At 42.0% G+C, this 27,377-nt stretch overlaps 1 protein-coding gene across 3 annotated transcripts in view; it reads left to right on the top strand.

The window, feature by feature from the left end:
* The window catches only part of USP48 (ubiquitin specific peptidase 48), a 68,463-nt gene that overhangs the window by 35,331 nt on the left and 5,755 nt on the right, over positions 1-27,377 (top strand). For all 3 annotated transcript variants that reach the window (XM_045858903.1, XM_045858902.1, XM_045858904.1), the window contains 12 exons: positions 727-924; positions 2,565-2,679; positions 3,683-3,813; positions 5,916-5,987; positions 12,305-12,429; positions 12,583-12,705; positions 13,018-13,079; positions 13,554-13,664; positions 14,932-15,062; positions 15,425-15,531; positions 18,217-18,321; positions 23,122-23,277. In XM_045858903.1, the coding sequence (XP_045714859.1) occupies positions 727-924; positions 2,565-2,679; positions 3,683-3,813; positions 5,916-5,987; positions 12,305-12,429; positions 12,583-12,705; positions 13,018-13,079; positions 13,554-13,664; positions 14,932-15,062; positions 15,425-15,531; positions 18,217-18,321; positions 23,122-23,277 (1,436 nt within the window). The remainder of the gene's footprint in view (positions 1-726; positions 925-2,564; positions 2,680-3,682; positions 3,814-5,915; positions 5,988-12,304; positions 12,430-12,582; positions 12,706-13,017; positions 13,080-13,553; positions 13,665-14,931; positions 15,063-15,424; positions 15,532-18,216; positions 18,322-23,121; positions 23,278-27,377) is intronic.

Raw genomic sequence — 27,377 nt, 5'->3', positions numbered from 1 at the left:
TAATTTTTGCAACTTCAAAATTGGTAATTCAATTCTAGAGTATTTCATCCTGGAACTTGTTTTAAATCACTTATTTTCTTGAAACACATAGTAATATAATGAATAGATCATGATATGGATTGGGGAGGGGAAATCAAATACCTTTTAATCGATATACCTGTGTCATCTTGTATGAAGAAAAGTTCATTGGTGGATACAGTAAAGTGCAGTTATAGCTGATGAGGTTAATTTGTAACTTAGGATTCAGTCAGGCATCTTCTTTTAATTTTCAGATGTAAATTGATGAGGAGGGTCTATGAAAAGCATTTGTGGAATACACGCAGGAGATGAGGTTATGTGATTTGCAAGCCAGCATGGAGCGTGGCTTGTAGTCAGCAGCCCCGGTGTCCCGATCAAAGCCCCGCTGTGTTACCAAGCAAGACACTTCTCTCTGTGGGTGCCTCGTTTGTAGAATGGGGTTAATAATACCAGCCGACCTCGTAGGGCGCTGTGCAGACTCATCCCTGTCGTGCACGGCATCTTTCTTAAACAGCAACTTGAACCCAGAAGAGGGGTAGTTAAGTGGAGCTCTATGTCATACTTATCAGGCCTCTTCCCTGCACAGTGGTTCTTCTGATTCTGCTAACTTTGGACAGAGTTTGCATTGTCTTTTGAGGAAAATGAATGTGTCACTTAGTCAAAAAGCTGTAAAAGTACATAGGCTCTTTCCCTTGCGTTCTTCTTCAGAGCCCTATGAATTTGTTTCTCTTGAGTGGCTGCAAAAGTGGTTGGATGAATCGACACCTACCAAGCCTATTGATAATCATGCCTGCCTGTGTTCCCACGACAAGCTGCATCCTGATAAAATATCAATTATGAAGAGAATATCTGAATATGCGGCTGACATTTTCTACAGTAGATATGGAGGAGGACCAAGACTAACTGGTAATTTCAGATGTCTACTTAAAAAAAAAAAAAAAAAGCCCTGGTTGGTGTAGCTCAGTGGATTGAGCATGGGCTGTGAACCACAGGGTTGCCGGTTCAATTCCCAGTCAGGGCACATGTCTGGGTTGCAGGACAGGTCCCCAGTGGGGGCCACATGAGAGTCAACCGCACATTGATCATTTCTCTCCCTCTCTTTCTCCCTCCTTCTCCTCTCACTAAAAATAAATAATTTTTTTAAAGTTCTTAAATATATATATATATATATATATATATGTAATACTGTAAGTCCGCACCATGTGGTCTTTATGATCATTTGACCCAAATTATGCTAGACCAAGTGTTCCTTAGACTGCAAAAGGGAGTTGCTAAATAAAGTAAAACTTAAGCAGCATTATACATCGTATATTTGTAAGGTTACAAAGAAACTGACACTGCTCATTGAGTTGTTGTTTCTTTTTTCTTCTCAACGCTCACAAAATAGGACACTTTTGAGTAAATCATCCGTTAGCATTTTGTTGCTCTATATATTCCTCTTCAAAGTACTTGAACCTGGTCTGGTTGATTACAATTCATATGCCTCCCTGCTGTAATGACTTCGAACAGTGTGAGGTCTGTAGATTGTTACTTGGCCTATGAATGGCATCTGCATATTCTACCCTGAATGTAGAGCTCTTTCTAACCACATGGTATCCGTAATCTATTTGGTTCTGTTTACCCCTCCTTGATAACGTTCTTCTTCTTAACTGGCAGCACAGCCTCCTGTCCCACCTGTATGAGTCCAGTAAATGAAATTGTATGACCACCACCCTCTTTTTCCCGAAATTAAATGCTATTTCCTGATTGTGTACCACTTACTGCATAAAAACTGGCATTTGACTACACGATTCAGGTCTTCTCTTGTACACATCTGGAATTTTGCTTTCCAAATTTCTGTTTTTGATTGATAATCAATAAACCACAAAGAACCCTGGCTGTTGTAGCTCAGTGGACTGAGTGCCAGCCTGTCAACCAAAGGGTCACCAGTTCAATTTCCCAGTCAGGGCACATGTCCGGGTTGCGGGCCAGGTCCCCAGTAGGGAGCATGTGAGAGGCATCCACACACTGATGTTTTTTCCCTCTTTTTCTCCCTTCCTTCTCTTCTGTCTAAAAATAAAATAAAAATCTTTATAAAAAAATAGACGGCAATGAGATGATCTTTCAAATAATCAAATTTCACATGATTGCTGGAACTGTATGTTTTAAAATGGGCCCTTGATTTTTTCCCTCCTCTTTGTCCTCTGTGCTTTAATTATTCACCTGAAGCTCTTCAACAATATTATATTTATAGTTGTCAAGTACATTGTATTCCCCCCTCAGTTATTTGATTACAGTCTTTTGAAATTTGCATCTAAATCTTGTAAAATACTGAATTCCATGGTATAGATAGTTTTAACATAAAATTTCATCTCTTACAAGAATGTTGCTGTCTTAATATTTACTTTACAAGATAATTGAGGATATATACCAACTTGCTATGTTGTCAAAACTTGTGACTTCGGTTTAGAATTCTTTTGTGTTTTGTGAATTGCTGAAAACATTTTCCCAACAGGAAGTCTGTATGTGAATAAATTATACTTTGTTCCATTCTCTCTTGCCTCTAGTGAAAGCCTTGTGTAAGGAGTGTGTAGTAGAACGTTGTCGTGTGTTGCGCCTGAAGAACCAACTAAACGAAGATTATAAAACTGTTAATAATCTGCTAAAAGCAACAGTAAAGGGGTATGTACCACAGTGTATATTGTTTATGGTAAACTAAAAAATAATTTTGAGAAGTGATAGCCACGTAGCCGATTACTCTTAGATAATAGGGAGCTGGGTTTTTTGAGGAGAGAAGGGTGGCGATGTGGATGGCGGAGCCAGATGGAGTTTTGCCATGATTGCCAGGGTGGCCAAGATAGAGAACGCTGAGTCACACCGCTTGGCCCCTGTGTTCCGCCCGCCAGAGAGACAGGGACGGAGATGTGGGGCCGAGGCCGATCAGACCGAGGCAGGGTGTCGGCCGGTGTTCTGGCCCGGACTACAGAGGGCTTATGGTGCAAAATCATCCCACCCGGCCTGGGGGCCTCCGCCTTAGGGAGGCCGAAGTGTGTTAACAAACGGATCCCAGCAGAGCATCCTTGTCAGAAACATCCAGCCCAACGAATTCAGTTAATGAAGAAAGGGAAAAGAAAAGAAACATCCGGGGTTCTTTAGAAGAGTGTGCTGAGCTTCACAGTTCCTCTGGATTCAGGATTCAATAGAAGCAGGCGGCATTTATTATGTCTGGGTTTCAGTTGTATGTTTCTCGAACAAAGATTGATCTAGTTCACCATTTTTGGTCATTCCGTAAACAGCCCAGAGTCCCCTCAGCGTGTGTTTATGTGCAGACGGGGATGGGTGGATGTGCGCTCCTCTGAGTGTGCTCGGGGGCATAGCCTGATGCAGCTGTGAATGGTAATCAGGAGAGAGAGAGCTGCCCGTTGATTGGTGTGATTGGCATGAATGTAAATGAGGGTTAAGGGAAACAGGGTAAGATGTAGGATGGGAACAAAATATGAAATCACCTGCGCTTCAGCAGTGAGGAGTAAAAATGGCCAAGATGAGGAGGTGGATTAGAGAAATTGTGTACGTGACAGCAGAGTCGGAGTGTGTGAATTCGTCTTAGTTGGGGCCTTCACAGGGAAAGAGGGCAGGAGGTTGGGCAATGGGACTCGCATGATTGCACTTTCTCTCCGCTCCTCAGCAATGATGGATTTTGGGTGGGAAAATCATCCTTGCGTAGCTGGCGCCAGCTGGCTCTGGAACAACTAGATGAGCAAGATGGTGACGCAGACCAAAGCAATGGGAAAATGAATGGCAACACCTTGAATAAAGGTACTGTCTCAGACCTCTGGGTAGATGGTTAGAAACTGTACCACAGAATTGTGAACATTTATTTTGAGTAAAGTTGGTTTAGTTTCCATCCGTGTAATTTTAAAGACAATTTTTATTAAACCTGAAGCTCTCAAAAATGTCTCAGAACAAGTAAAAAAAAAAAAAATGAGCTACTAAAATTGAGCAAAGGTCAAAAAAGATGCAGCAGTTCCTGTGAGGAATTCTTTATAACCTGGTGTGCTTTGGTCTCAGGGTCTCTTTAGTTAATCACATTTTAATTCTGGTTCAGACTGAAACTATATTGTAAGCTCGGGAGGTTTTGATTGGACATTATCTGCCACACTTACAGGCTGCCTTTGTTAAGTAAAGGAGCTTCTGCTTCAGGAGAGAAGGAAGCTTTTGAATAGCTTTTTGCTTACGAAGTTTTCTGAGCTTTTTGAAGCTATGCTTCCAAATAGGAAATTATGTTAGTGTAAGTAAACCACTAAACCAAAGTTTATAACCAGTGTTTTATAGGATATCAAGGGAAATTAAGCCATAGGAGCTATTTTTGGATTGAAAATGGAAATTAATGGTTTGATCATCTCACTAATTCAAAGATATAATTAGTGATCCATAAGCAGTTATTTCACTTAATTTTCTTATCGCCAAATGTTAGTATTTACATATGTGTATTTTTATCATTTTAGTATCCTTAACCATTTTACTGAAGTACTTTGTATTTTCTGTGTTCAAGCATGTTAGTATCATTTAATTTCACTTGGTGTGGATCCCTCATATTATTTCCTTTTTGAGGAAAAAAAAACAACAAAGCCACTATTAGTTTTAAAGCTTTGATTTACAAAAATTTTAAATTTGAAGCATTTAAATAAATTCTTAGAAATTGCTGGATCAAAGAATTATACCCATATATAATTACCATAATCTGACTCATAATTGGTAAATTTCCTATAGAAATTATAGTGGGGGCTTGTTTCTGCATGCTTTTGTCAATATAAGAGTACGTGAGTCACATCCATGTTTTTCAGTCTGTTATGTATGGAGAATGACTTGGCAGTGTCAAGGCTTGTGCTTTCAGAATCACCAGTGAGGCGGACCATCATCATATATTTAAGATGTTATTTGTATTTGTGCGTCTGTGACAGAGAGGGGAGGTTACAGTTACCTGGTCATGTCATTTATTTGCTCATTTCTCTGCTTGCTCTTTTTATTTATTTTTAAGATTTATTTATTTATTTTTAGAGAGAAGGGACGGGAGGAAGAAAAAGAGGGAAAGAAACATCCATGTGTGGTTGCCCTCATGTGCCCCCTACTGGGGACCTGGTCGGCTACCCAGGCATGTGCCCTGACTGAGAATTGAACCAGCGACCCTTTGGTTCACAGGCCGGTACTCAGTCCACTGAGCCATACCGCCCAGGGCTCTGCTTGATCTTTTTCATATTTAGTAGATATTCTTTATATGTACAATAAGTGTATTAAAAACCTATTGTGTACTTCTTACCTGGAAAACCCATGGATAACTATTCTAATCTCCTGATGCTTAAGACGTCTTTTATTTGGCCATGTTCCTGGTATGCACAACTACAAATTAACGTTGATACAGTGTGGGCAAGTGAGAAAAGCAGATACGGGAAGAGAAATGTTAACAGGAAAGCAGAGTTCTTACTCTGTGTGTTTGACTTTAAAGGTTAAGTTTTTACTGTACTAGCCTCTAAAGCTTTCTGTTCAAGCCCTAAAATAACGGATAGGCGAGAATGACATGACACGTAGATGATTAACTTGGTTTATGACACAGTGTTCTGAATACCTTGACTAGAATTAATGGAATGATATGTAAATTATTTTTCAATTTGAAGGAAGGCACATTTTCTTGCATAACCTAAATCTTTAAAAAGTAAAACTGCCTTTCAGATAATTCTTCTTTCCTTTTAAGGGAAAGAAATATAGCACTTCTTAGCGGAATTGTGTAGGAATCACTTGGGTCTAATTTTAGAGTGTTTAAAAGTTTTCTTTGTTCAGAATTGTGCAGAGTATTATCTCTGCTACTTTGAACTTTAAATACAACAGCCAGAGCAGTTACTCTCTGTACTTCTTTTGATTAGATGAATCAAAGGAAGAAAGAAAAGAAGAAGAGGAAGAATTAAATTTTAATGAAGACATTCTGTGTCCACATGGTAAGCTGGAAGCATAAATCTTCCATTGTCAGTCAGACTTCGGCGTATCATAAATATTTTGTTAAATGTTTCCTACTCGCTCGTAGGGGTGGGGCCCTAATGCGGCAGCCGCAGTTCTGAACTCTGCTCGTCTCGGACGTCTCTGTTCCCTCACCCTTTCTAACTCTTTCCGCTGCGTGCCGGTGTCTCTCACACCTTTTCTTCTCCACTCTTAGCAAAAAAAAAAAAAAGTTTTCGTTGTTTTTTTTTCCCCATAAAATACAGAATAGGATCTTCTCCATATTTAGTGGAGAAGAAATTGTCTCCTTTTCACATTGGAAGGCTCTGTGAGTCACATGGAAGAATTTCAGTTACTTTTCCTGACTGTCTTTGTCCAGCTTGAACACTTTGTGAACAGTGTTCATGTATTTCTTCTTATTATTAGGGGTATTTTTGGTTTAGCTTCTTAGATATGTATTAACTAACAACTGTGTACTATGTACTTGGAGTAATAATCTCCAAATCCTTAGTAATCCTGTGTATTTATGTATTTCTTATTTGGTCTTAGTGAGTCCTCACTTCTAATAAGTAATTTTTTGAAAGGGACTCATTCTGTTTGAGCCCCGGCGATCCATTCTGTTAGCCCTGTGACAGTCAAGCGGGCGTCTGCTTCTCAGAGCTGCCTACCATGTCTATCTTGGGATAGACTTTTTGGGGAAAAATTGTACCAGAGAAGTTTGGACGTCAGTAGTTAATACTACTAACCCACGTCTGTGTATTTCTTACTGAGTGCTGATGTATTGCCAATACTCAGAATGCTTGTGGGTCTTAGAAATGAGTGATTTTAGTTCTTAACCTCATCAGTTCATTATGATGTCTCACACTTAGCCTCACGCACACTAGCACTTTTGTAGCAAGGGTCCTTGATGACACTGGTGATAATAATTGTCACTTAAGTGGTCCTTGCATGCTGATCCTTCTGGATATTGTCTCACTGCACTATATTTACTAGCTAACTGGCATTCTCATTTACCGACCACACAACTCAGGACGGGGGTCATCCTTGGGTGTGGATGCTGATTTCTGGATCCCAAGGCCATCTGTCCTTCCCATCACATCACCTGCTGCCCTGTTTGTCTCCCTCACACTAGTAGTGCACAACAGGAGCACAGATGTGAGAGATGTGGTTTCCTGAGTGGTAGACAGATTGGATAAGTAAAAAGGAGGAGGTGGAGTAGATTTGTTTTTCTTGTAATGCTTTCTATCAACTCTTACTTACCTTCATGGTGTGAATGTGGACGTAGTCTGTGTGCCTGTGTTTTGAGGGCTGAGGAATGCTTGGTGCTGCCTGCCTGCTGGTAGAAGCAGTGCCAGGACTCAGATGTCATCTTGCTCCTTACCTCACCGAGTTTTGCTCTGTCTTCCCACCTCTCGTCCTATCTTGTCATTTCAGTATTACAGCTCTGATTAGAAAGCATGGCAGAGCTGAATGTGATTTCAGGACGTGTGCTGCACTACTCAGCAGAAACGGAACTTGAGCTGTTTTTTAGATCTTGAGCTTGATCTGCAACTTGTTGGCATTCGGTTGCTTTTTATCTAGTACTTTATTTTTATTTTTATTTTTTTTTAAGATTTTATTTATTTATTTTTAGACAGAGGGGAAGGGAAGGAGAAAGAGGGAGAGAAACATCAGTGTATGGTTGCCTCTCACACGCACCTTACTGGGGACCAGGCCTGCAACCCAAGCATGTACCCAGACTGGGAATCAAATTAGCAACCTTTTGGTTTGCAGGCCCATGCTCAGTCCACTGAGCTACACCAGCCAGGACTTTATGTAGTATTTTAAAACAATAGTTCTCAACTATTGTTTTTGTGGACATCACCTATTGGTGTACTATGCTTTTGATACCAGGTTTTTCGGATGCAGGATATTGGATCTTAGGAGCCCACTTGACTCATTGGGTTTATATTAAAATTTGTTCCTGGAATGTGGTGGCGGTAACAGGAAAATGACAGTGGACATATACCATTTGCACACATGTGCTGGTAGTTTCCTAAGTGTGTAGGTACTAGCTCATTCCTACACAATGACTAGAGATCGATATTACTACCATATCCATTGTACTGGTGAGTAAGTAAACTGAGGCAAGAGAGGGGAGAGTCTATGTTCAGGGTCACCACATTTAATGGATAGTTTTTCCTTAGGTACATAATTTTCCATTTGAAATTATTTTTCTTCAGAAATTTGAAAGACCCGCTGTCTTTCAGTGTACCATTTGTCCAGTATTCGTAGGTAGCTTTTTCATTCCATGTCTGGAGGCGTGTAAGATCTTTATCCCCGTGCTCACTGACATCTCGCACTGCCCTGCCCTGTGCGGGCCCTGCCTCGCCCCCTGTGCGAAGTGCTCTGGGGAGGCCGTGTGCGTGGAGGAGGGCTTCACCGTTCAGGTGCCCCGGCTGGGCTGTTCTCTGGGGCTTCCCCGTGTCAGGGTCCGCCCTTGGGCCACCCGGATTTCTCCTTAGGCAGCTCCCATTCTCCTGCCTGGAAAGTGCAGACATGCCGTCGCGGTTCTGGGGCAGTAAAGAGAAGGGGGCTTGGGAGTCCCTGCACCCCAGCTCCGTACCTCCTTCGCCTTTGTGCTTTGTGCCCTGGTGCAGAGGCCTCGGCTTCTGTGTTGCCCGAGAAGCTTACTGTCTCCTTTTGTGGGTAGAGCGGGCAGTTATCTGTAGGATATGGACGAGGGGCACTGAGAATTTTAACTGCTTATGAAATAGACTTTACATCCACTCTCCTGTTTTGTTTTGTTTTTTTTAAATAAACCTCACCCACACTTCCGGGCACCCCCAGTTTCTGGGCCTTTGGGGACAGTAGTGCAATGGAGCAAGTCTGGCTACTTCTTGACTCTTGCCAGTTTAGAATTCGTTCTTCACGTATTTCATCTGTCTGCTTTTAAGCTTCTAAAACTTTCGTTGCTATTGTTCCCCCTCTGTTCTTTTCATCCATCATTATAATTTTATATCTTTTTCTAAAAACCCCTTTGTTGTGGCTTAAGAGTGTTTCAAGAGGGAACTGAGAGTGAGTCCAGTTTTAAAACATCACTTTTATCTGGAAGTCTTTGTTTTGAAATTTTTTATTTTAATTAAAATAATCTCCATGTATTTTTTAATAGACTTAAATTTTTTTTTAAGATTTTATTTATTTTTAGAGAGAGGAAAGGACCGAGAAAGAGGAGAGAAACATCAGTGTGTGGTTGCTTCTCACACACCCCCTACTGGGTACCTGGCCCGCAACCCAGGCATGTGCCCTGACTGGGAATAGAACTGGTGAACCTTTGGTTCACAGGCCAGCACTCAATCCACTGAGCCATACCAGCCAGGGCCCAAAATCCCCATGTATTTCTAACGCCATGTGTATATTTAACATATCACAGATTTTATGTGAATTAATCACTGGATTACATTCTGTCAGGAGATTTACTACAACCATAGAATTTTGCATTTATTGTAGGTATTACATGTACATCAGTCTTTCTTGTCCATTGATTTTATACTCATTTGGCTGGACAACCTTTCTACAACTTACCTTGTTTATTATGCCTCATTTGCTCAGCAGATGGGCAGTATTTTGTCTTGTTATACCTTCTCCAGTTGTCCTGGGGCCCAAACTATTATAGTGTGAACTAGATTTTGAGGGGGAGGGTATTTATCCAGAATCTAAGCTTATTGCTAACTAGATTTCTATTTTTACCCGACGAATCTTTGGGGATTGGGTTATCCAATTATGTTTGTTGAATTAAATCTCTTATGACTGGTTCGCTTTTGTTTTGAGAAATGTTGCTAACCAGGTGGGTGGGTTAAATTGATTGACTTTCCTTTTTCAAATTTAAGAAACTGTCCTTTATTGCAGGATATAACTAATTTCTAAGAACTCATGTCACAAGTAAAAGTTAATTATTGCGAGGTTACAAATAATATTCAGATATGTTACATCATTATTATTAACATGACATGAAACTAGGCCTGGCTGGTGTAGCTCAGTGGATTGAGTACCAGCTTGCAAACCAAAGGGTCGCAGTTCAATTCCCAGTCAGTGCACAGGTCCCCAGTAGGGAGCACATGAAAGACAACCACTCATTGATGCTTCTCTCCCTCTATTTCTCCTCTCTTCCCCTCTAAAAATAAGTAAATAAAATCTTATGAAATGAAATGAAATGAAACTAAATTAGAAATATGGCTAAGAAGTTAGAGTGGGGGGCATTGTAGTTATTAACAATGAGATAGCAGTAAAATGACTTAGTGAAATACTTTCCTGATTTCGGAAATAAATTTCAGTCGTTCTTTGCTAATCGTGGGTAATACACAGGCAGCACTGAAGTCAGCCAGTGAGTAAAAGTACCCCCGCGTGAGAGCACTAGGTGCGCATCCATAGTGCACACGGAACCCTAGTGAAGTGTGCGTGTGTGTGTATCACTGTTTCCTTTGTTCTCTCCCACTTCCATACCACTTCCATAGAGAGGAAGCATTTTTTGGTAGGTTTTCTTTTCTTTCTTTCTTTCTTTTTTTTTTTTTTTTAAGGAAACCACTTTAAAATTTTAATTGCCTTGGAGTTCTTTAAAAAAAAATCAGGTCATAGAAATCTACCTTAATCCTTTTTTGGGCTACGCTATATTTCACATAATGATGTACTAATATATTAGGGTTTGGTAATCCAGTTAATGTTTTTTAATCCTTCCCCTAGGACATGGTTTTATTTATTTTTTTAAGGTTCTGTTTATTCATTTTTAGAGAGAGGAGAAGGGAGGGGGAAAGAGTGAGGGAGAGAAACTTTGATGTGGGAGAGAAATCTTGATCAGTTGCCTCTTGAACCCACCCCAGCCAAGGACCAAACCCGCAGCCTAGGCATGTGCCCTGACGGGGTATAGGACCCTACGCCTTTAGTTTACGGGGTGATGCTCAAAGCAACTGAGCCACACCGACCAGGGCCCAATTAATGTTTTTTAAAAATCCCCTAATTGTGTCTGAGAGTAGGCACGTTGGAGTAAGTTTTTATAGCCTCAGAGGAAATGTAAGTTAATAGCCTACTCAAAAAGAAAGTTAATTTTTACATTGTGACCTATTTTTCTCTGATATTAAGTTTATTAAAGCAAAGTAACATTTTGGGGAGATTATTCAAAGCTCAATACGAAGTACAGGGTGGAAGTTAAGAAGATGTACAGCTGGGGTTTAGAAATGATGGGGTTTGAATGAGACAGACCTGGGTTCATTACCCAGCAGCTCTGGTGACCCCGGGTGTGTTCATTTCTCTGAGTCTTGGCTTGTTTATTATGTAAAACACACGAAGCAAAGAGGGATGGTACTGTATTTAGAAAGTCCCTGGCTTCATTACTCTTAATTAAACATGGAGGTACCTGGCTAGCGGGGGTAGAAACAAATGGCTTCGGAAACTTAAACATGGTTTTCTGGGTAATGACCCATATAGGTGCTTGAGTACAGTTCATTAGTTTATCAGTTGGGAACAGCTGAAACAATGAAAACTAGAGCCACAGAGTGAGAGCTGGAGTCGGGGAGAAAAGCAGGGAGAAAGGCGCTGGTTAGCTAGATGTAGGTGTGTCAACAGAGTAGACCAAGGAGGGGCTGCTGAGCTTGCAGGTCCCTGCCATCTGGTTGTTCCCGTGACCTTCTGGGAAGAGGAAGGGTGGTGGTGACTGGTACTGATTTTCTTCTCTTTGGGGATTTTTACGTATCCACAGGAATTGGGGGTGACGGCTGTAGCAAACCAATTGGATCCTGCCTGGAGATTTCCAGTTCGATAGATTGCTTTATTACTTACCTTCGAGTCCATAACTTAAGAGAATGGACCTGAGAGTGCTGGGCACCACCTTAAAAATGGACCGTTTTAATTCAGGGTGATTTCAGTAAAGTAAAACAATGAAATGGGAGAAAATACAGTCTGCAGGAAATTGTGACATTTGAGTGTGGGGGGAGATGAAACGCAGTTCAGCAGCCCCTGCCTCCAAGCAGAGACACCAGGTTCCCTGGAGGCCCTTCCACTGGCAGGAAGAAAGATAGGAAACTCTAGTCTCGCACGTTTGTTTTTACCTCCTGGTTTTTCAGCCACAGACCTGGATAAAGGACATAAAGGAATGGCTCTCTTAGAATTAGATGAAATTTTTTTAAAAATTAGAGATTTTGAAACTAAGTGAAGAGAATTGAACACTTTAGAAAAGAAGGAAGAGAACATTTTTCTTATGTTTAAGAAATAGGAAATACATTTTTGCAGACTATATGTTGACTTTAGCTTTTATTTTTTTTAATTATTGTTATTTTTTTTAACTCAGGGGAGTTGTGCATATCTGAAAACGAAAGAAGGCTTGTTTCTAAAGAGGCCTGGAGCAAACTGCAGCAGTACTTCCCAAAGGCTCCCGAGTTCCCCAGTTACAAGGAATGCTGTTCGCAGTGCAAGGTACGGAACACTGAGCTGGCTGTGCTGGGAGTGCGTGCCCCTCCCTGCACTGACTTCCCCGGGACTTAACCTTGCTCTTCTGGTGGGGGTGTCGGGAGGAGGCAAGTCTTGTGCTGTCAGCAGGAGATGGCTGATTGCCTCATTCTTTTTCAGATTTTAGAACGAGAAGGGGAAGAAAATGAAGCCTTACATAAGATGATTGCAAACGAGCAAAAGACTTCTCTCCCGAATCTGTTCCAGGACAAAAACAGACCTTGTCTTAGTAACTGGCCAGAGGTATGAGGATGCCCAGCGTGGATAGAGTTCATGTTATTTTTTAAAGACTTCCCCAATTCCTTCTTTTCTCCCCACATTCCTGATGTACTGTTTCAAAACCACACAGAGCTTCTCTGATTCTCATTTGTTTAGTTTTATTTAATCAGGGGGCTTTACTCCAGCTCTGCTTCTTGGTGGAGGACTGTGTTTCCATTTTATTTATAAAACTTACACAAGGAAAACCATACTGCATGGAAAAACATTTTCCCCTAAAGGATTTAGGTCAAGAGTGTAGTAAACTAATGGGTACTTTATGTGACTTTTCTGTTCTAGGATACGGATGTCCTCTACATTGTATCACAGTTCTTTGTGGAAGAGTGGCGGAAATTTGTCAGGTAGAATCCAGAATTTTTCTGTTTCTTCTTTTTTGGGGTTGATTTTAGTGTTTTTAAGAATTCATGGATTCTGTTCATGATGCCCTTTTAGTCACTTTTACTAGCATGTACTGAAAGCTTTCTTTTAAATTAAATGAATACTCAAAAGAAACATATTTAATTACTAATGGCCTTTTAAATATATTTCATTTTAAAATAATTGTCTTAAAAATCTTCTCTTTAAGCCCTGGCTGGCGTAGCTCAGTGGATTGAGTGCAGGCTGCGAACCAAAGTGTCGCAGGTTCGATTCCCAGTCAGGGTACATGCCTGGGTTGCAGGCCATGATCCCCAGCAACCGCACATTGATGTTTCTCTCTATCTCCCTCCCTTCCCTCTCTAAAAATAAATAAATAAAATCTTAAAAAAAAAAATCTTCTCTTTAGCCATGCAGAAGTGTGTAATATTGTATTGATCCTCCCCATCTTATTTGCGTAGGAAACCTACGAGATGCAGCCCCGTGTCGTCGGTAGGAAACAGCGCTCTTCTGTGTCCCCACGGGGGACTTATGTTTACATTTGCTTCTATGACCAAAGAAGATTCGAAACTGTGAGTTTCTTCTCTTCATGTGGTTTTTCTGTTAGCAAGTTTCTCATCTGACGTGAAGTTATTTTAAGAATTTAGTCCTTTCCTGAGTCATGGGGTTTGTTGGGGTTTTTTCCCTTCTTTTATATGTGTGGTACTAGAGTGAGCACTTTAGAAAAAAAAAGGAAAGAAAAGAGGGACTGCTACTCCAGTAAAGGCGAGAGGCTGCCCGAGGCTGCCTTGCTCTTCGCGTTTCCGCCTCCTCCCTGGGGCCCTGCTTTCTCCTCTCAGGCTGCTGGGTAGCCGTGTCTCTGGGTGGACTTCTTCTCCAGAAGCACATAGTCAGCAGGGTTTTTACATGTAGCCACCAGCCTTCTTCATGAAATAAAGGAGGAAGGGGGCAGTGTGGCACTGAGCTGGAATGCTGGGGTCTTAAAACCAAAGTTTTGTTCCGCTTCTCAAGTGGCTCCGAAAGGGTTCATCTGTGAAATCCACCCATGATGTTACCATTTTGTCTTTTCACACAATTTTTAAATAACTGTATAAAAGAAAATAGAAAGCTTCTGACCTGCCTGTAAACCCTGAAAAGAACATTGAAACACATAAATAAATATTCCTCTGGGATGAAACTAGAGTTTATTATCAATATATCAATAGTTCAATGTCAATTAAGGAAGCTTAAACTATATATATATATTGTTCTAGATTTTGTCCCAACTTTTTTCCTCTTGTTGTTGTAAATGCGAGGCATCCAGGAAAATGTAATAATAAAACAAACAAATGTGGGCCACTAACCAGTTTAAAAGTTAAACAATTCAAATATAATTGAAGGGCCCTCAGTACTCAGCCTTTCTTCCATTCCTCCTCTTTTCTCTTCATTCCTGACTCTCTCACAGTAACCACTGTCCTGAATTTGACGGTTATCAGTCTTAGAAAGTATTTCTTTAAAAGAAACCAAAAAACACATAATCATGTTTTGCTGGTTTAGATTAAAAAAATAAATTAATAGCATCATGGTGTATTTATCCTTCTGGAACTAACTTTTTCTCAGTTTAGGTTTTTGAGATTAAACATGCTGATCCACATAACTCCAGCCCAGTTCTTTTCACTCCTCTGTAGCATTTCTCTGTGAAAAAGAACTACTGTTCCTTGTTGATGATAATGTACCTTTCCCCTCTGATTCCTTTGCACTGAATGCTGGTTTTGATGATTTGAGTTTAGGAGACTGATGGGTCATGTCAGTTCTCTGAATTTCCATGTGTCTTAAAGCATGTTGTGTTTTTTTGCACAGTATAGCTCTCATATGGCCCAGCGAGTGGCAAATGATACAAAAGCTCTTTGTTGTGGATCACGTAATTAAAATCACGAGAACTGGAGTGGAAGATGAAAATCCTTCAGAAGCACAGTATATTTCTGAGCCTAGTAAGTTTTCATGCTGCTCTTGTTTTGTAATAGTACAAAGCTGACATTGTAAGGAGAAAGAAGAGTATGTCAATATTGTGTTTGCTACCTAAAATTAAAGAATCATGTGGCGGTCCAAACTGATAACTACTCCCCAAGTGGGAGCTGTCATATAATCATCTCATTATTTGCATGTTTATTTATTGATAGTAAATGGGTTTCCTAATTATTGTATTACTATGTGCATAGAACACAATCCAACAATTAATAGAAAACATGAGTAATTGCTTAATGAATACTCAGCTGGTAACTTGGATACATGTTGTTTAGGTCTTTGGTTCTTGGACAGTAATTCCTCAGCCACTTCTGTTGCTTTTCTTCAGAACTCTGTCCAGAATGCAGAGAGGGCTTACTATGTCAGCAGCAGAGGGACCTGCGTGAATACACTCAAGCCACCATCTACGTCCATAAAGTTGTGGATAATAAAAAGGTACCAGTCCCTCTTGTGGCCTTGGCTGGTACTGATCAAGCTTGGTTTTTGATTTTGGTTTGTTTTTTTTGACTTGCTGTTGGAGTTTCACTGAGGACTGCCAAGGATCACGTTTCTGTATTTGTGGAGCTATTTGGCATAAGAAATAAAAGGAGACAGGAATTGAAAATGAATAGTCATGTGATTCTATGTGGATTTAGCCAGTTATTAATCTGACGTACACATACTTAGTGAATGGCACCTGTATGCCAGGAATGGTTTTACTGCTGCAGATGCAGTGGTGAGGAAGACAGACAAGGTACTGGTCCTCAACAATATTTGTACCTAGTGAGGAAGATCAAGGATCAACCCATACCTTTATTAACCTGTAATCTGTAAATTAATTTGATTTCACAGAGGAAGGAGTGTTTTGGAGTTAATTTAGCAGGGAAAAGTGAGAGACCAGTAGAGGTGGAAGTGACAGTGTTAGGTAGGAGGTAGACAGGAAAGGCAGCTTGGACCCAGCCTAGGAAGAGGATTCCAAGCGATGGGCCGAAGGGCCGGAGGGGTGAGCCTGATGAGCTCAAGCCATGGGGAGAACATCCTTGTATCCCAGGCAGCACTGTCCAGTAGCACTCTCGGCAGTGAGAGAAATGTTCTGTAGCCACACTGGACGTTGTGGTACCACTGGAAGCTTGTGGCTGTGGAGCACGTGAATTGTGGCTAGGGTGACTGAGAATGAATTTTCAGTTCATTCAAGTTTAATTAGCCACATGTGGCCACTGGATATCATAGTGGACGGCACTGGTCTAGAGGGAAGCTCCTTCCATGGGGTGGGATGGTGGTAGGATGGCGGGGCCCGATGCTGTTGGACTTTATATATCACACCAAGGATTTGGGGTTTTATTCTAAGATATAAGCCACTGGAGAGTTTGAGGCAAGGTTATATGAAATCTGTCCAGAAGGTATCCAGCCGTGTACTACGAAAACTGGAGACATTTATTGCAGAAGATACAGGAAACATTATACATAGGACAGTGATGTCTCGGTCCCTTTCAAAGTAGGCACCTACGGACCGCACACAGTTCTCCCAGTCACCACCAGCTGCCCTGTTGTATTTCCCTAAATCACATTGACAGTCTGAAATCTTGTCCCTTTCAAAGCTGATTTTAATTTTGGGAAAAGTTAGAAGTCTCAGGCTGCCAAATCTGGGCTGTAGGGGGGCTGAGTCACCTGGTTGATTTGATGTTTCACCAAAAAACTCTTCATGCAGAGACAGGAAGCAGGAACCGACGCATTTTCACAGTGAAGCTGCCAATCACTGGTTGCCCATAGCTGCAGGCTTCTGAATCATCTGAATAGTTTCTGCAGAGGAACGTTCAGGCTTAATGCGAAATTTGATGCATATTTGTTGCTCTGCTCTCTCATTTTGAATGTAATGTCCAAACGGTACACAGGCTCACTCAACAGCGTCTGCCGCCCCACTGACTAGCACAGTGAGGTTGTCATTGTTCACCCATCCGCACTCCAGTCCACTCTTCTTGGCAAACCATTCTTGTTAGATTAACGATGGCTGGACTTTTTCCAGACAGACCTTGTATGGTGTGATCTGACTTGTGATTTGAAAAGGTCATCCTGGCCGTTATGTTTGGGGTTCGTGAGGCCCTAACAGAGAGAAGGAAGGCCCGTGTAGAGCCTCTGGCATTTATCTACAGGGGTGGGTGAGGTGGGCTGATTCGGGTGTCGTTTGCGAGCAGAGGTGCTAAAACTTGGTGGCGGGGTTAGACTTGGAGCATTTCAAAAAACTTATTGTTGGGGGTGACTCTTAGGTAGATCATGGCCCAGATCTCTGGACATCTTTTTAGTTTGATTCCAAGGTTTTTGAAAATAGAATGCATTTTATATGAGTTATCAAGCACATTGTTGTAGAGGGCAACTTAGAAATTATGCTGCAAAAGTCTAGGGTTCTGCTTTATAAGTTGAACTAAGTACTTTACTTCCTAAGAATTAAAATGAGATAATTTAAAAATGAATCATTATGTTATATGCAGATTTAGCCAACTAATGAGAGAACAAAGTTAAGGAGCATAAATGTCTCAATTTTTCCCCTTGAAATTTTATTAAGTCTTTTATACCTATTAGTATATATAGGTATCTAGTATAAAATAGTATCCAGTTGAGCTGAGGTTTTATTATTTGAGTATAGTAACAGTATTTCGTAGTGCAGAAGAGCCCTTCACTTTCACATTTCGCCTTCTCGGTCCTCGTTTTTTCACTGAATTTATTCGGGTGACGTCAGATCATTTTCTGAGTCTTAGAGAACAAACGTTGTAATTTCTGCTGTCTGAACTGTCTGAGACCTTGAAAAGGCCTGACAGTCGGTGTACTGGGGGAAATGTAAAGCACCTTTGAACTTCTGCAAAATAACATCGTTGTAAAAGCCCCATGACAATAACTAACTGTTCTGTAGAAATCGCTTACATTTATGGTGACTGCATTAATACGAGAACACATCACAAGATAAAAACTCGCATGTTGAAGGAGGACAGCAGACAGAGCCCCGGGTCTTGGTCCTGTGTTTGGGGTGTTGTCCTGCCGTTGACACAGGGGTCCCTCCTCCTGGTGCAGGTGGACAGCCAAAGCCCCTTCTGTGGCATGGCCTCCTAGGGTCTTACCACTTCCCTTTCTGCTTTTCTGAACATACAGGTGATGAAGGATTCGGCTCCGGAGCTGAATGTGAGTAGTTCCGAAACAGAAGAGGATAAGGAAGAAGCTAAACCAGATGGAGAAAAAGATCCAGATTTTAATCAAGTATGTGTTGAAGCGGCTTTTCCTTGTCCCACCCGCTGCTGTTCTGGAAGAGCAGCCCTTGCTGACCCCGGGCGTCTCTCCGTACCCTGTGGGGGCGGGTACTGGGTCTCCACTCCCCCCTCGTTTGTTCTCTTTCTTCGGCTTTGGTGGCACATGATAGCCACTCTGATTTCTCGTGAAGAGCTGTGTACGCCATTATTCCAGAATTAATATAATGTAACAATTAAATGGTTGGCTGGCAGAGAAGATTAAAACAGGACCCATATCTTGGATTGTTGCTTAATCATGGGGTCTTTAAGTATGAAAAAATGAACTCACATTCCCTCATTATAAATAAAGTAAATAATAGATTTAATAAGGGAGTTTATAGATGAGATATTTTGGTTTCTAATTAGACAAGTGACCAGATCAACATTAGTCTTTTTATTTCTGTTAAAATTACCTGTTTTCTCTGTATTGCTATGATTTCCTACCCCGTACCTTTATTTGGTTACTCGATTATATTCTGAACGCTCATTGTATTGGAGAAAATTGTCTTAAGAACAGGAAATAATGTGGGAGTTATGTTTGGTTGATGTATAACGTAGATACGTTTCAGCTTCTCAAAAAGTCAGACCGCTGTGTTCCAGGATGGTCCACGAGTACCTTAAATTCATGGAATTTCTACTCTTAACTAGTTTAGTTGTAACAGATGAGATACTTATTTTCTCCCTATTGCCAAAGCACAGTATAGTCAAATTATGGCCAGCCCTGCCCCTGGAGGAGTGTGTGTTACAGTGGCCACCCCGGGACCCGCCCCAGAGCAGCGCTGCCTGGGCTTGCTGGCCGGTCTGTGCGCACAGGCCCTGTCACTTCACTTCTCACGCTCACTGAGAAAGTCTGAAAAGCCCCCTTTAACTTGAATGTTGGTCTCCCTGAGCTAAATGTTGCTTGTAGTTCCCCAGCTGGCATAGAGATACGTCAGCATTCGTTTGCCATGGCTGTCGGATCCCATCCCGCGTTAACTTGGAAACCCCTACGAAAGATGGAGATTGTGCGCCACCCTGCTGGCAGCGGTCGGCCGCTCTTGTTCCAGGTGTCCTACCAGATTGGGATTTCAGCCAGCCGGCGCGGGGGGCCCTTGTTTCAGTGCCAGTTCAGATCTGTGCATTTTATAGAAACGGAGCTTCCCAGTTTCATGGGGCTGTTTTCGTGTGGCAAATAATGCCCCTATTGAACTCTGTGCACACGTATGCCTTCTGTTCCTAGGGGCAGTTTTTGAGATTACAGAGTTGAGTGACATGTCTCTCGGTAAAAGTTTGCAAACGTATCTTTCTGCCTTGTGCCCTGTTCGTTGTCAGCTTTCTCATGTCCCATCTCCTTCCATGGTCTGTCTTCCGTCTCACAGATCTACAGACATGTCTGCTGTTGCTTTTCTAGTTAATATGTTAAAAATTTGTGTGTGTGTGTGTGTGCGCACATGCGTGTACATGCCCATCCTGAGGACTTCATTCTCTTGATTGGCTGTCTGCTGGTACCATACTGTTTCAGTTTTTATCTCTTGGGAGGTATGGTTTAATAATCAGTTGAGAATCACATCGTTTTCATTTTTTTATTACCTGTTGTCACCAGTTCATTTTCTATTCTTTTGGAAAACTTGTGAATTAGTTTGTAAAGCTTGATGTGTATGTTCTTATCGTCCTTAGTTTTTCTTATTTCAGGTTTTGCTTTTTAGCCTAAGCAGCATTTAGAAAACTCTTTACATTTTCTAGTGATTTAGATTTTTGGGAAGCTGACTTTTTTGAATATGTAGTTTTATTCATTATGGTCATAACCACAGCAATTTAAAAAAGTGAATGTGGAATTATTCTCAGTTGTGGATGACAACAGATTTCACATATACAAACATGATAGAGAATGTTGGGAAACATTGCTTTTTATGCTGTAATTACATTTTATACTTTATAATTTTCTTCTGTCTTCCTTCTCCTTGTTTGGATGTTGTAATGCTCTAGAATGTTTTAAATAGTTCTTGTCCCACAAAAAAAAAAATCTCAAGTGTAACCATCCTTTAGAAAAGAGTAGAGCCCCAGAACGTCGGCCTCCTAAAACCTTTCCTTTGATTTAGGATTACCCTTGAACAACAGTTGAGTTAGGCTGCTGACTGACCCCTTACACAGTCGAAAATTCACATATAACTTTTGACTCCCCCAAAACTTGCCTAATAGCCTCGTGTTGACTGGAAGCCTAACCAGTAACATAAGCAGTTGGTTAACACATAGTTTGTGTGTTATGTGTATTATATATGCTGTATTCTTACAATACAGTAAGCTAGAAAAAAGCAAATGTTATTTAGAAAATCATAAGGAGCCCTGGCTGGTGTGGTTCAGTGGATTGAGCGCCAGCCTGCAAACCAAAGAGCTGCTGGTTTGATTCCCAGTCAGGGCACATGCCTGGGTTGCAGGCCAGGTCCCTGGTGCAGGTATTCTAGAGGCAACCACACACTGATGTTTCTGTCCCTCTCTTTTTCCCTCCCTTCCCCTCTGTCTAAAAATAAATCTTTTTTAAAAAGAAAAAGGAAATCATAAGGAAGAGGAAATACACTTACTGTATTTATTGAAGGAAATCCACATTTAAGTGGACCTGCACATTTCAAACCTGTGTTGTTCAAAGGTCAGCTGTGTGTTACAGTATCTCAGTACACAGATAGCTTTTATAATTGCTGTTTCAAATCCCTGTAATAGAAAGTGCATCTCTACTTGTCCTTAATGGAGATGGACAAATCTCCTTTCCTCTTTTCCCTAAGCTAGATCAGCCCAGTTCCTTCGACTTGGACATTATCTACAATTTAGGTTAATAATGCACCCAGTACTGGATATCATTTAGGTAATTGAAAGCCATCTAAAACCAGCGGGCTGGTTTTTGTCAGATAAGTTGGATTTAAATTCTATGGATTTTTTTTTTTTTATGTAATTCTGGGAAAAGCTTTTAGACCCATTTAAAATCAAACATTAAAAAATATTTCTTGCTTAATGCTCAGGGCCTTGTTATTTGGTTATGTTTTGTATTCTGAAGTAAAATTTTATGTTGTGGTAGATATTTTTCCTTATATTCCTAATTGTGGGATCTAGGTCCAGTTTTACCTTTTCTTTCAACAGAGATTGAGAAACATGTTTCATCAACTTTGACGTTTTTTGAACTCCCGTTACCTTAACTTTTTCTTACGACTTGGAATCACGCATGTGTCTTTAGACGCCGCACTGGAGCCCACCCTAGGAGCCAGTAGGCGTCACCCCAGACACACGCTCTCCTGTGTTTGCGTCCTGGTCCTCTTCTGCTCCGTAACCTCTGGGGCCCCGGTGGTAATGAACATGTGGCATCTGGGTCCATAATGACGCCCACTCTGCTTATGCGCAGCTCATGCGCAGTGACAACTATGGAATCCAGAGCCAGGGGAGAGGGCTCTTTAAACAGTTCTTGTTTCCTTTCTTTCCCTGGCCTGGTTGGCAGAAGAATCTTGACTCTCCTAACCTGTTGCTGAGGCATTTATAGTATTGTAGAAAGACATTTAGTCCGTAGCTGTTTTTTCCTCTAGGTTAGTGTAATATGCATCATGTACCCACATGTAGTCCTGTACTTTCTTGCTAAACTGCCTTTCAGTAAATCGTGTTCATCATGAATGACATTTTACTTCTAAATACTTAAACTGGCATGTAAGTGAAGACTATCCTGTTACTCATAGTCAGATATTTCCAGCTATCCCAAACATGTCTTAAACATTCTCCCCCTCAAGCTAGCATGCAATCAAGGTATGCATTGTTTTGTATCTCTTTAGACTATTAACATCTAGAATGTTATCCTACCCTCCCACGCCACCTTCTTTTTTCCTCTTTGGCATTGACTTAGAGACCAGTTCAATTAATTTCTTGTAGATTGTCCCACATCCTGGGCTCAGCTGATGGCCTCCTTGTGTTACCGATTTTAACTGATTTATTTATCCCCTGTATTTTCTGTAATATGGAAGTTGAGTCTAAATGTTTGGATAGATTCAAGTTTGATACTTCTTATAAGAATATTTCACCCTGGCTGGTGTGGCTCAGTGGATTGAGTGCCGGCCTGCGAACCAAAGGGTCCCTGGTTCGATTCCCAATCAAGGCACATGCCTGGGTTGCAGGCCAGGTCCCCAGTTGGGGGTGTGTGAGAAGCAACCACACATTGATGATTCGCTCCCTTTCTCCCTCCTTTTCCCCTCTCCAAAAATAAATAAATAAAATCTTTTTTTTTTTTTAATCTAAACTTCTGCCTGTTTTAAAAAAAGAATATTTCATAGGCAAAGTTATGTACAAGTATATTGTGATCGTGTCAACAGTGTGTTGTCCTATTTTTAGTGAAACTGAGTTCGATTAAGGTGTTGTCTTTCATTTCAAAGTTCTTAGCAGTTTATACTTCCATGTCATTCTCAAAAACAAGAAATGTTTAATACAAAACAAATTAGGGTGGTGAGTTAAATTAATCATCTTAAAGTTTTTCAGCATACCACATATGTGTTCTGATTTGTGAGCTTTGCTTTTAAATGTCCTTTTAATAATAATTTTTTAACCTTGGAGTTTACATGCAGTTAGAGGTATATCCCATTCTTTTTTCCCCCCCCAATTTTATGCAAGCATGCTAAGAACGAGTTTCTCATAATTTTTGACATTGAATTTCAAATGGTTGAGGGACCACTAAGCAGATTGCTTTTGTTTTCCTGGGGAACTTTCTGAGCATGAGGCGCTCTGTGGCTAATGTCAATGCTTTCTTCATTTCGGTTCTATCTTACAGAGCAACGGAGGAACAAAGAGGCAAAAGGTATCCCATCAAAATTATATTGCCTATCAGAAGCAAGTTATTCGACGGAGTATGCGACACAGAAAAGTCCGTGGGGAAAAAGCACTTCTTGTTTCTGCTAATCAAACGTTAAAAGAATTGAAAATTCAGGTGAGGACAACGTAACATCTGCTTATGTAGCGGGCTTAGAAGATCGTCGTACAGTCCTGCTTTCTACCTCTGTTTGTATGGGTGCCTTTCCTGTTTCTAGGTTGGCCTCTGTCTACTCATAGGATTAAGCCTATGGGAGAGGACTTGTTGATTTCAGAATGATGCCTTCAGGGCCCCCAAATTAAAGTAACTCTTTCTTTTAAAAAACTTAAAGTTTTCAGAATAGCCAAGAACTTTTCTATGAAGATGAAAGCGGTTTTTGTGTTCTGAAATTTGAGCAAGTTCTGAGTAACTTTCCAATGAGTGTCAGTTTTTTAACATGTCGGGGTTGTTCCAGGATAATTGTTCTCATACTTTATTGTGCTGTACGAGGGGAGACCCCAAAAACCCCTGAAATTTATTTCTAAAATATTGTGTATTGTTCCATGTTTAAACTTCTGTCACCTTCACAGTGCTCTCCATTTGATGCAATGCATGTTGTCTCCACGGCTCAGAACGGTTTCTGAACTCGTCAGTTTTGATGCCTTTTAGTGTTTCTGCCATTTCTTGTTTCACCTCTTCCACATCAGCAAAAACATTTCCCTTTGAGGACTTTGTTCATCCAGGGAAACAAAAAAAAAGTAGCTTGGGCGTGATCAGTGAATAGGGAGGGTGGGGTATTGGTATCAGGCCATTTTTGGTCAAAAACGATTGAGGACTCCATGCAGTGTGGGCAGGTGCACTCGTAAGTCACCCATCGTGAAATCGGCAAACACGCTGAAAGAGCCTCAAAAAAAAAAAAAAAATTCACTGAAGCCAAACACAGCCTCTCCCAACATCAGCTGGCGCACTGATGCAGAAGGGTTCCTAGAACACTCGCCTAGCAGGGGTAGCCTGCACTACAAGGGGCCTGCCCTCCAGAAGATAATTCCAGGGTTTTTTGGGTCCCCCTTGTATCCTCTTCTGTGACCACTTAATAGGAGTTTGAGCTCGGATTACCAGGATCTTCTGTGAAGTTGACAGGGAGATAGATAAAAGCTCCTTAACTCTTTATTCACTTGGATGAGTCAGACATATTTTTATGACAATATTTTTTGGTGTCAGAAAAGGCTAGTTGGTAGAATTTTAAAGTTATCTTCACCTCTCTTTGTAGACTGGTGTTTTCCACATTGTTTTTTAGAGAGCTGTTTTAGATCATTTGCTCCCCATCTCCCGAAAAGCATGCATTGCTTTGCAGGTCCATTCGATGAACGCAGTGCGGGCATCTTGAGAAGGCTTCCTGATAGTGTTGTTTCTTGCTATCAGCGCTCAAGTGCTGCAGATGCGCGTGCCAGTGGTGTGTCTCTACACCCGGGCTGAGGGGGCTGATAAATTCAAGATGTCCATGGAGAAAATCTGGCTCCTGATCTGTTTCAGTCACTGATACACATCCAAAAAGTTGACCAAATTTCCCTCTCTGCTGCTTTCATGTGGCATAGTTGAATGGTTATGCATTTTTTTCTTGTTGCTGATATTTATCATTGTAATTGAGGCAAAAGTACAGGCTTCCTTTGAGGGTGGTGTGTGTTCCAGATTGTCCTGGGAACAGTGTTTCTTTTCCCTCGGTTGAACCCACGGCTCTGAAAATAAATGCGTTGGCATATTATCTTTCCTCTGTTATTGTACCTTTTACATCTGAGAAAGCTCGCTTCTGTCACCGGCTTTATGCCTGTCAGTGGTAAACCTCCAACATACAAAACCTTTAAATTACAAAAAGAGCCCCTGTGGATAAAGACATTTGAAAAGCCTGTGCTGCTTCTATTATGGACTTCCACTTTTGAAGAATAAATCAAAAAGTCAGCAGAAATAACCTCTCTCTAGGAGCACGTTACCTGCACAAATGGGCTGTGAGAAGGCAGCAGCCATCCGAGCGAGCGTCCGCCCCCCCACCCCCCACGGGCTGTGCTCCAAGGGTTCCCGCGCGGTGTCCTCCTCTCATCCCCCACTCCCCTCTCGGGCGCCGCTGTGATCCAAGCTGAGTCCAAAGGAAAGGGCGAGGAAATATAGTTTCTTCTCACTGCTCAGTTGGCGGCAGCTTTGAAAGCTTCCAACTAGCTGTGACCTTTTTGTCTAGCCACCTGGACAGCACCGCAGTTTGTGGTGGGCATGCATGTGATCCTCCGTTAGTGGTGGTGGGTAGTCTTTTGAAAAGCATGTGATACTTTTTTTTAAATGTTTGATGGAGCCTTTCCTCTAGGGGTACTACAATTCCAAGTTGATAGGATGGCAAGCTTTGTAAAACTGTCAACGTTTTATTCTAGACATACCCATTTACAGTTGTTTAAAACCTGAAGAAACTTGCTTTGCCAAATTATTAATTCATCCACCTATGATGCCATCAAGTAAATGAAGTATAATTTATTCATTGCCTTTCTCAAAGGATGCTCAGGGTTTAATTGTGTTATTTCATTTTCCCAAAGATAGGTTTTGAGTGGGTGGTATTGCCTGCCTTAGCAAGGAGGAAATTTTGGCACAGGTTAAATGGCTGGCAGTGGGAGCCATCGTTACTGCATTTCCTTATTTCAGACACACGGGCTCGCACACGCATGTGCACACACATATGTACACGCACACACTAGCAAGCAGCAAGGCGCCACGCTGCTTTAGGAAAACAACGTTCCTCATTTGCTCCATAGATCAGGAAAGCTGCCCCTGCCTGTTCAACAGGCCCCTATAATATCAATTATACTCGAGCATCCTCCTAGCACTTAGGGCTTATGAGTTATTGTACCAAAGGCCTCCATGCCTTCGATGGGTCTGTTCCCTCTTTCTGAAATACTGTTTTTTGCTCATTAGTGAACACTGGTTAATTTTTCGTAGCGCCTCTTCCACGAAACCCGTCTTGGCCCCCAGTTGTAGAGCTGACTGCTCTCCCTGTTTCCCTCGAGCCTCCGCGTGCCGCCCGCCACCATCGTCACGCTGTTTTGCCCTCGCTCCTGTGCACTCCAGGGCAGAACCAGCCACTTTGACGTTTCTAGCACTTAGCACAGCATTGGACATGTGGTAGCTTCTTAATCAGTGTTTCATCAGTTGTTGAGTGTGAACGTCCTCCCCCGCGTGCTCAAGCGAAAGCCCGAGCATCAGCCCCTCGTGGCGGGAGCTGTTTGCCGGCGGCCCAGTCCCCCAGTGTGTGCAGAGGCAGGGAGCATTCAGGAATGTGAACGCACGCTCCTCCAGCCAAGCAGCTGTGACATCTCGCGCATTCGGTCGCTGTCGGGCTGTCACTGTGCTTTCTTCTTCACGCGTCCCATTTAATACCCTGGGGCCGGTTGCCTCCACCCCGGGCCTGTGTGCTGGGCAGGCTTTGGTAGACCTGGCCTATCGGTGCTTCTGACTCACTTACTGCTCCTTTACTGCACAAATGGTCCTGCTGCTGCAAAGCTGGTCCTCGGTGATCCGGCACACCGTGGCCACGGAGCCCTGTTTGCTCAGCCAGTCCCTGCCTGCTTCTCCAGGGCTGATGTCCCTTTGAGAAGTCCAGTCGAGAGTCCTGCTTATCTGTGGGCCGTCATTCAAACCACCGTCCAGTCGCAACCTTCCCTCCTGGGCCCCGCTGCACGCACAGTCGGTCCGGGGCTGCCCTGCCGGGCTCACTGTCTTCCCAGACTCAGAGAGTGGAGGGGTAGAGTGCGTCCCGGAGGTGGGAGCGATAAAGAGTGCAGTCAGTGAGTGTGTAATGAAGTGATGAAGCCTAATGGAGTGAACACCCTTGAACTCACCCTGCAGGTGTAGGGTTACAACGTACGCTGCAGGCATCCGTGTGGGCCCCCCGGAGCCCAGTTCCTCCTTGCCCCACACCGGTAATCACCACCAGGAAGTAATAACAATTAAAATTTTTTCTGAAGTTGGAAAAATGTTTAAGTATTATGCCTGGTAGTCTTTTCTTGAATGTATTTCATTTTTAACATTTGGCTAGAACTGGGGTGGGGTACATGGTCCTTACCTTTAAGAAATCCATGTCTTGGTTCCCAGAGGCAGGACTCGGTCTGAGCATACACGAGTCCTGTGGACTGGATTATGATACATTCCAGGCTGCTTGCCACCGGGGGTCAAAGAGTCCCAGTCCCCTGCTGGTTAATTTG

Source organism: Phyllostomus hastatus, unplaced genomic scaffold (genome assembly GCF_019186645.2).
Source record: "Phyllostomus hastatus isolate PE091 unplaced genomic scaffold, TTU_PhHast_1.1 phas_scaffold_182, whole genome shotgun sequence".
Taxonomy (NCBI): domain Eukaryota; kingdom Metazoa; phylum Chordata; class Mammalia; order Chiroptera; family Phyllostomidae; genus Phyllostomus; species Phyllostomus hastatus.
The sequence above is the reverse complement of the archived record's forward strand: the minus strand, read 5'-3'. Positions and strand labels throughout refer to the sequence as shown.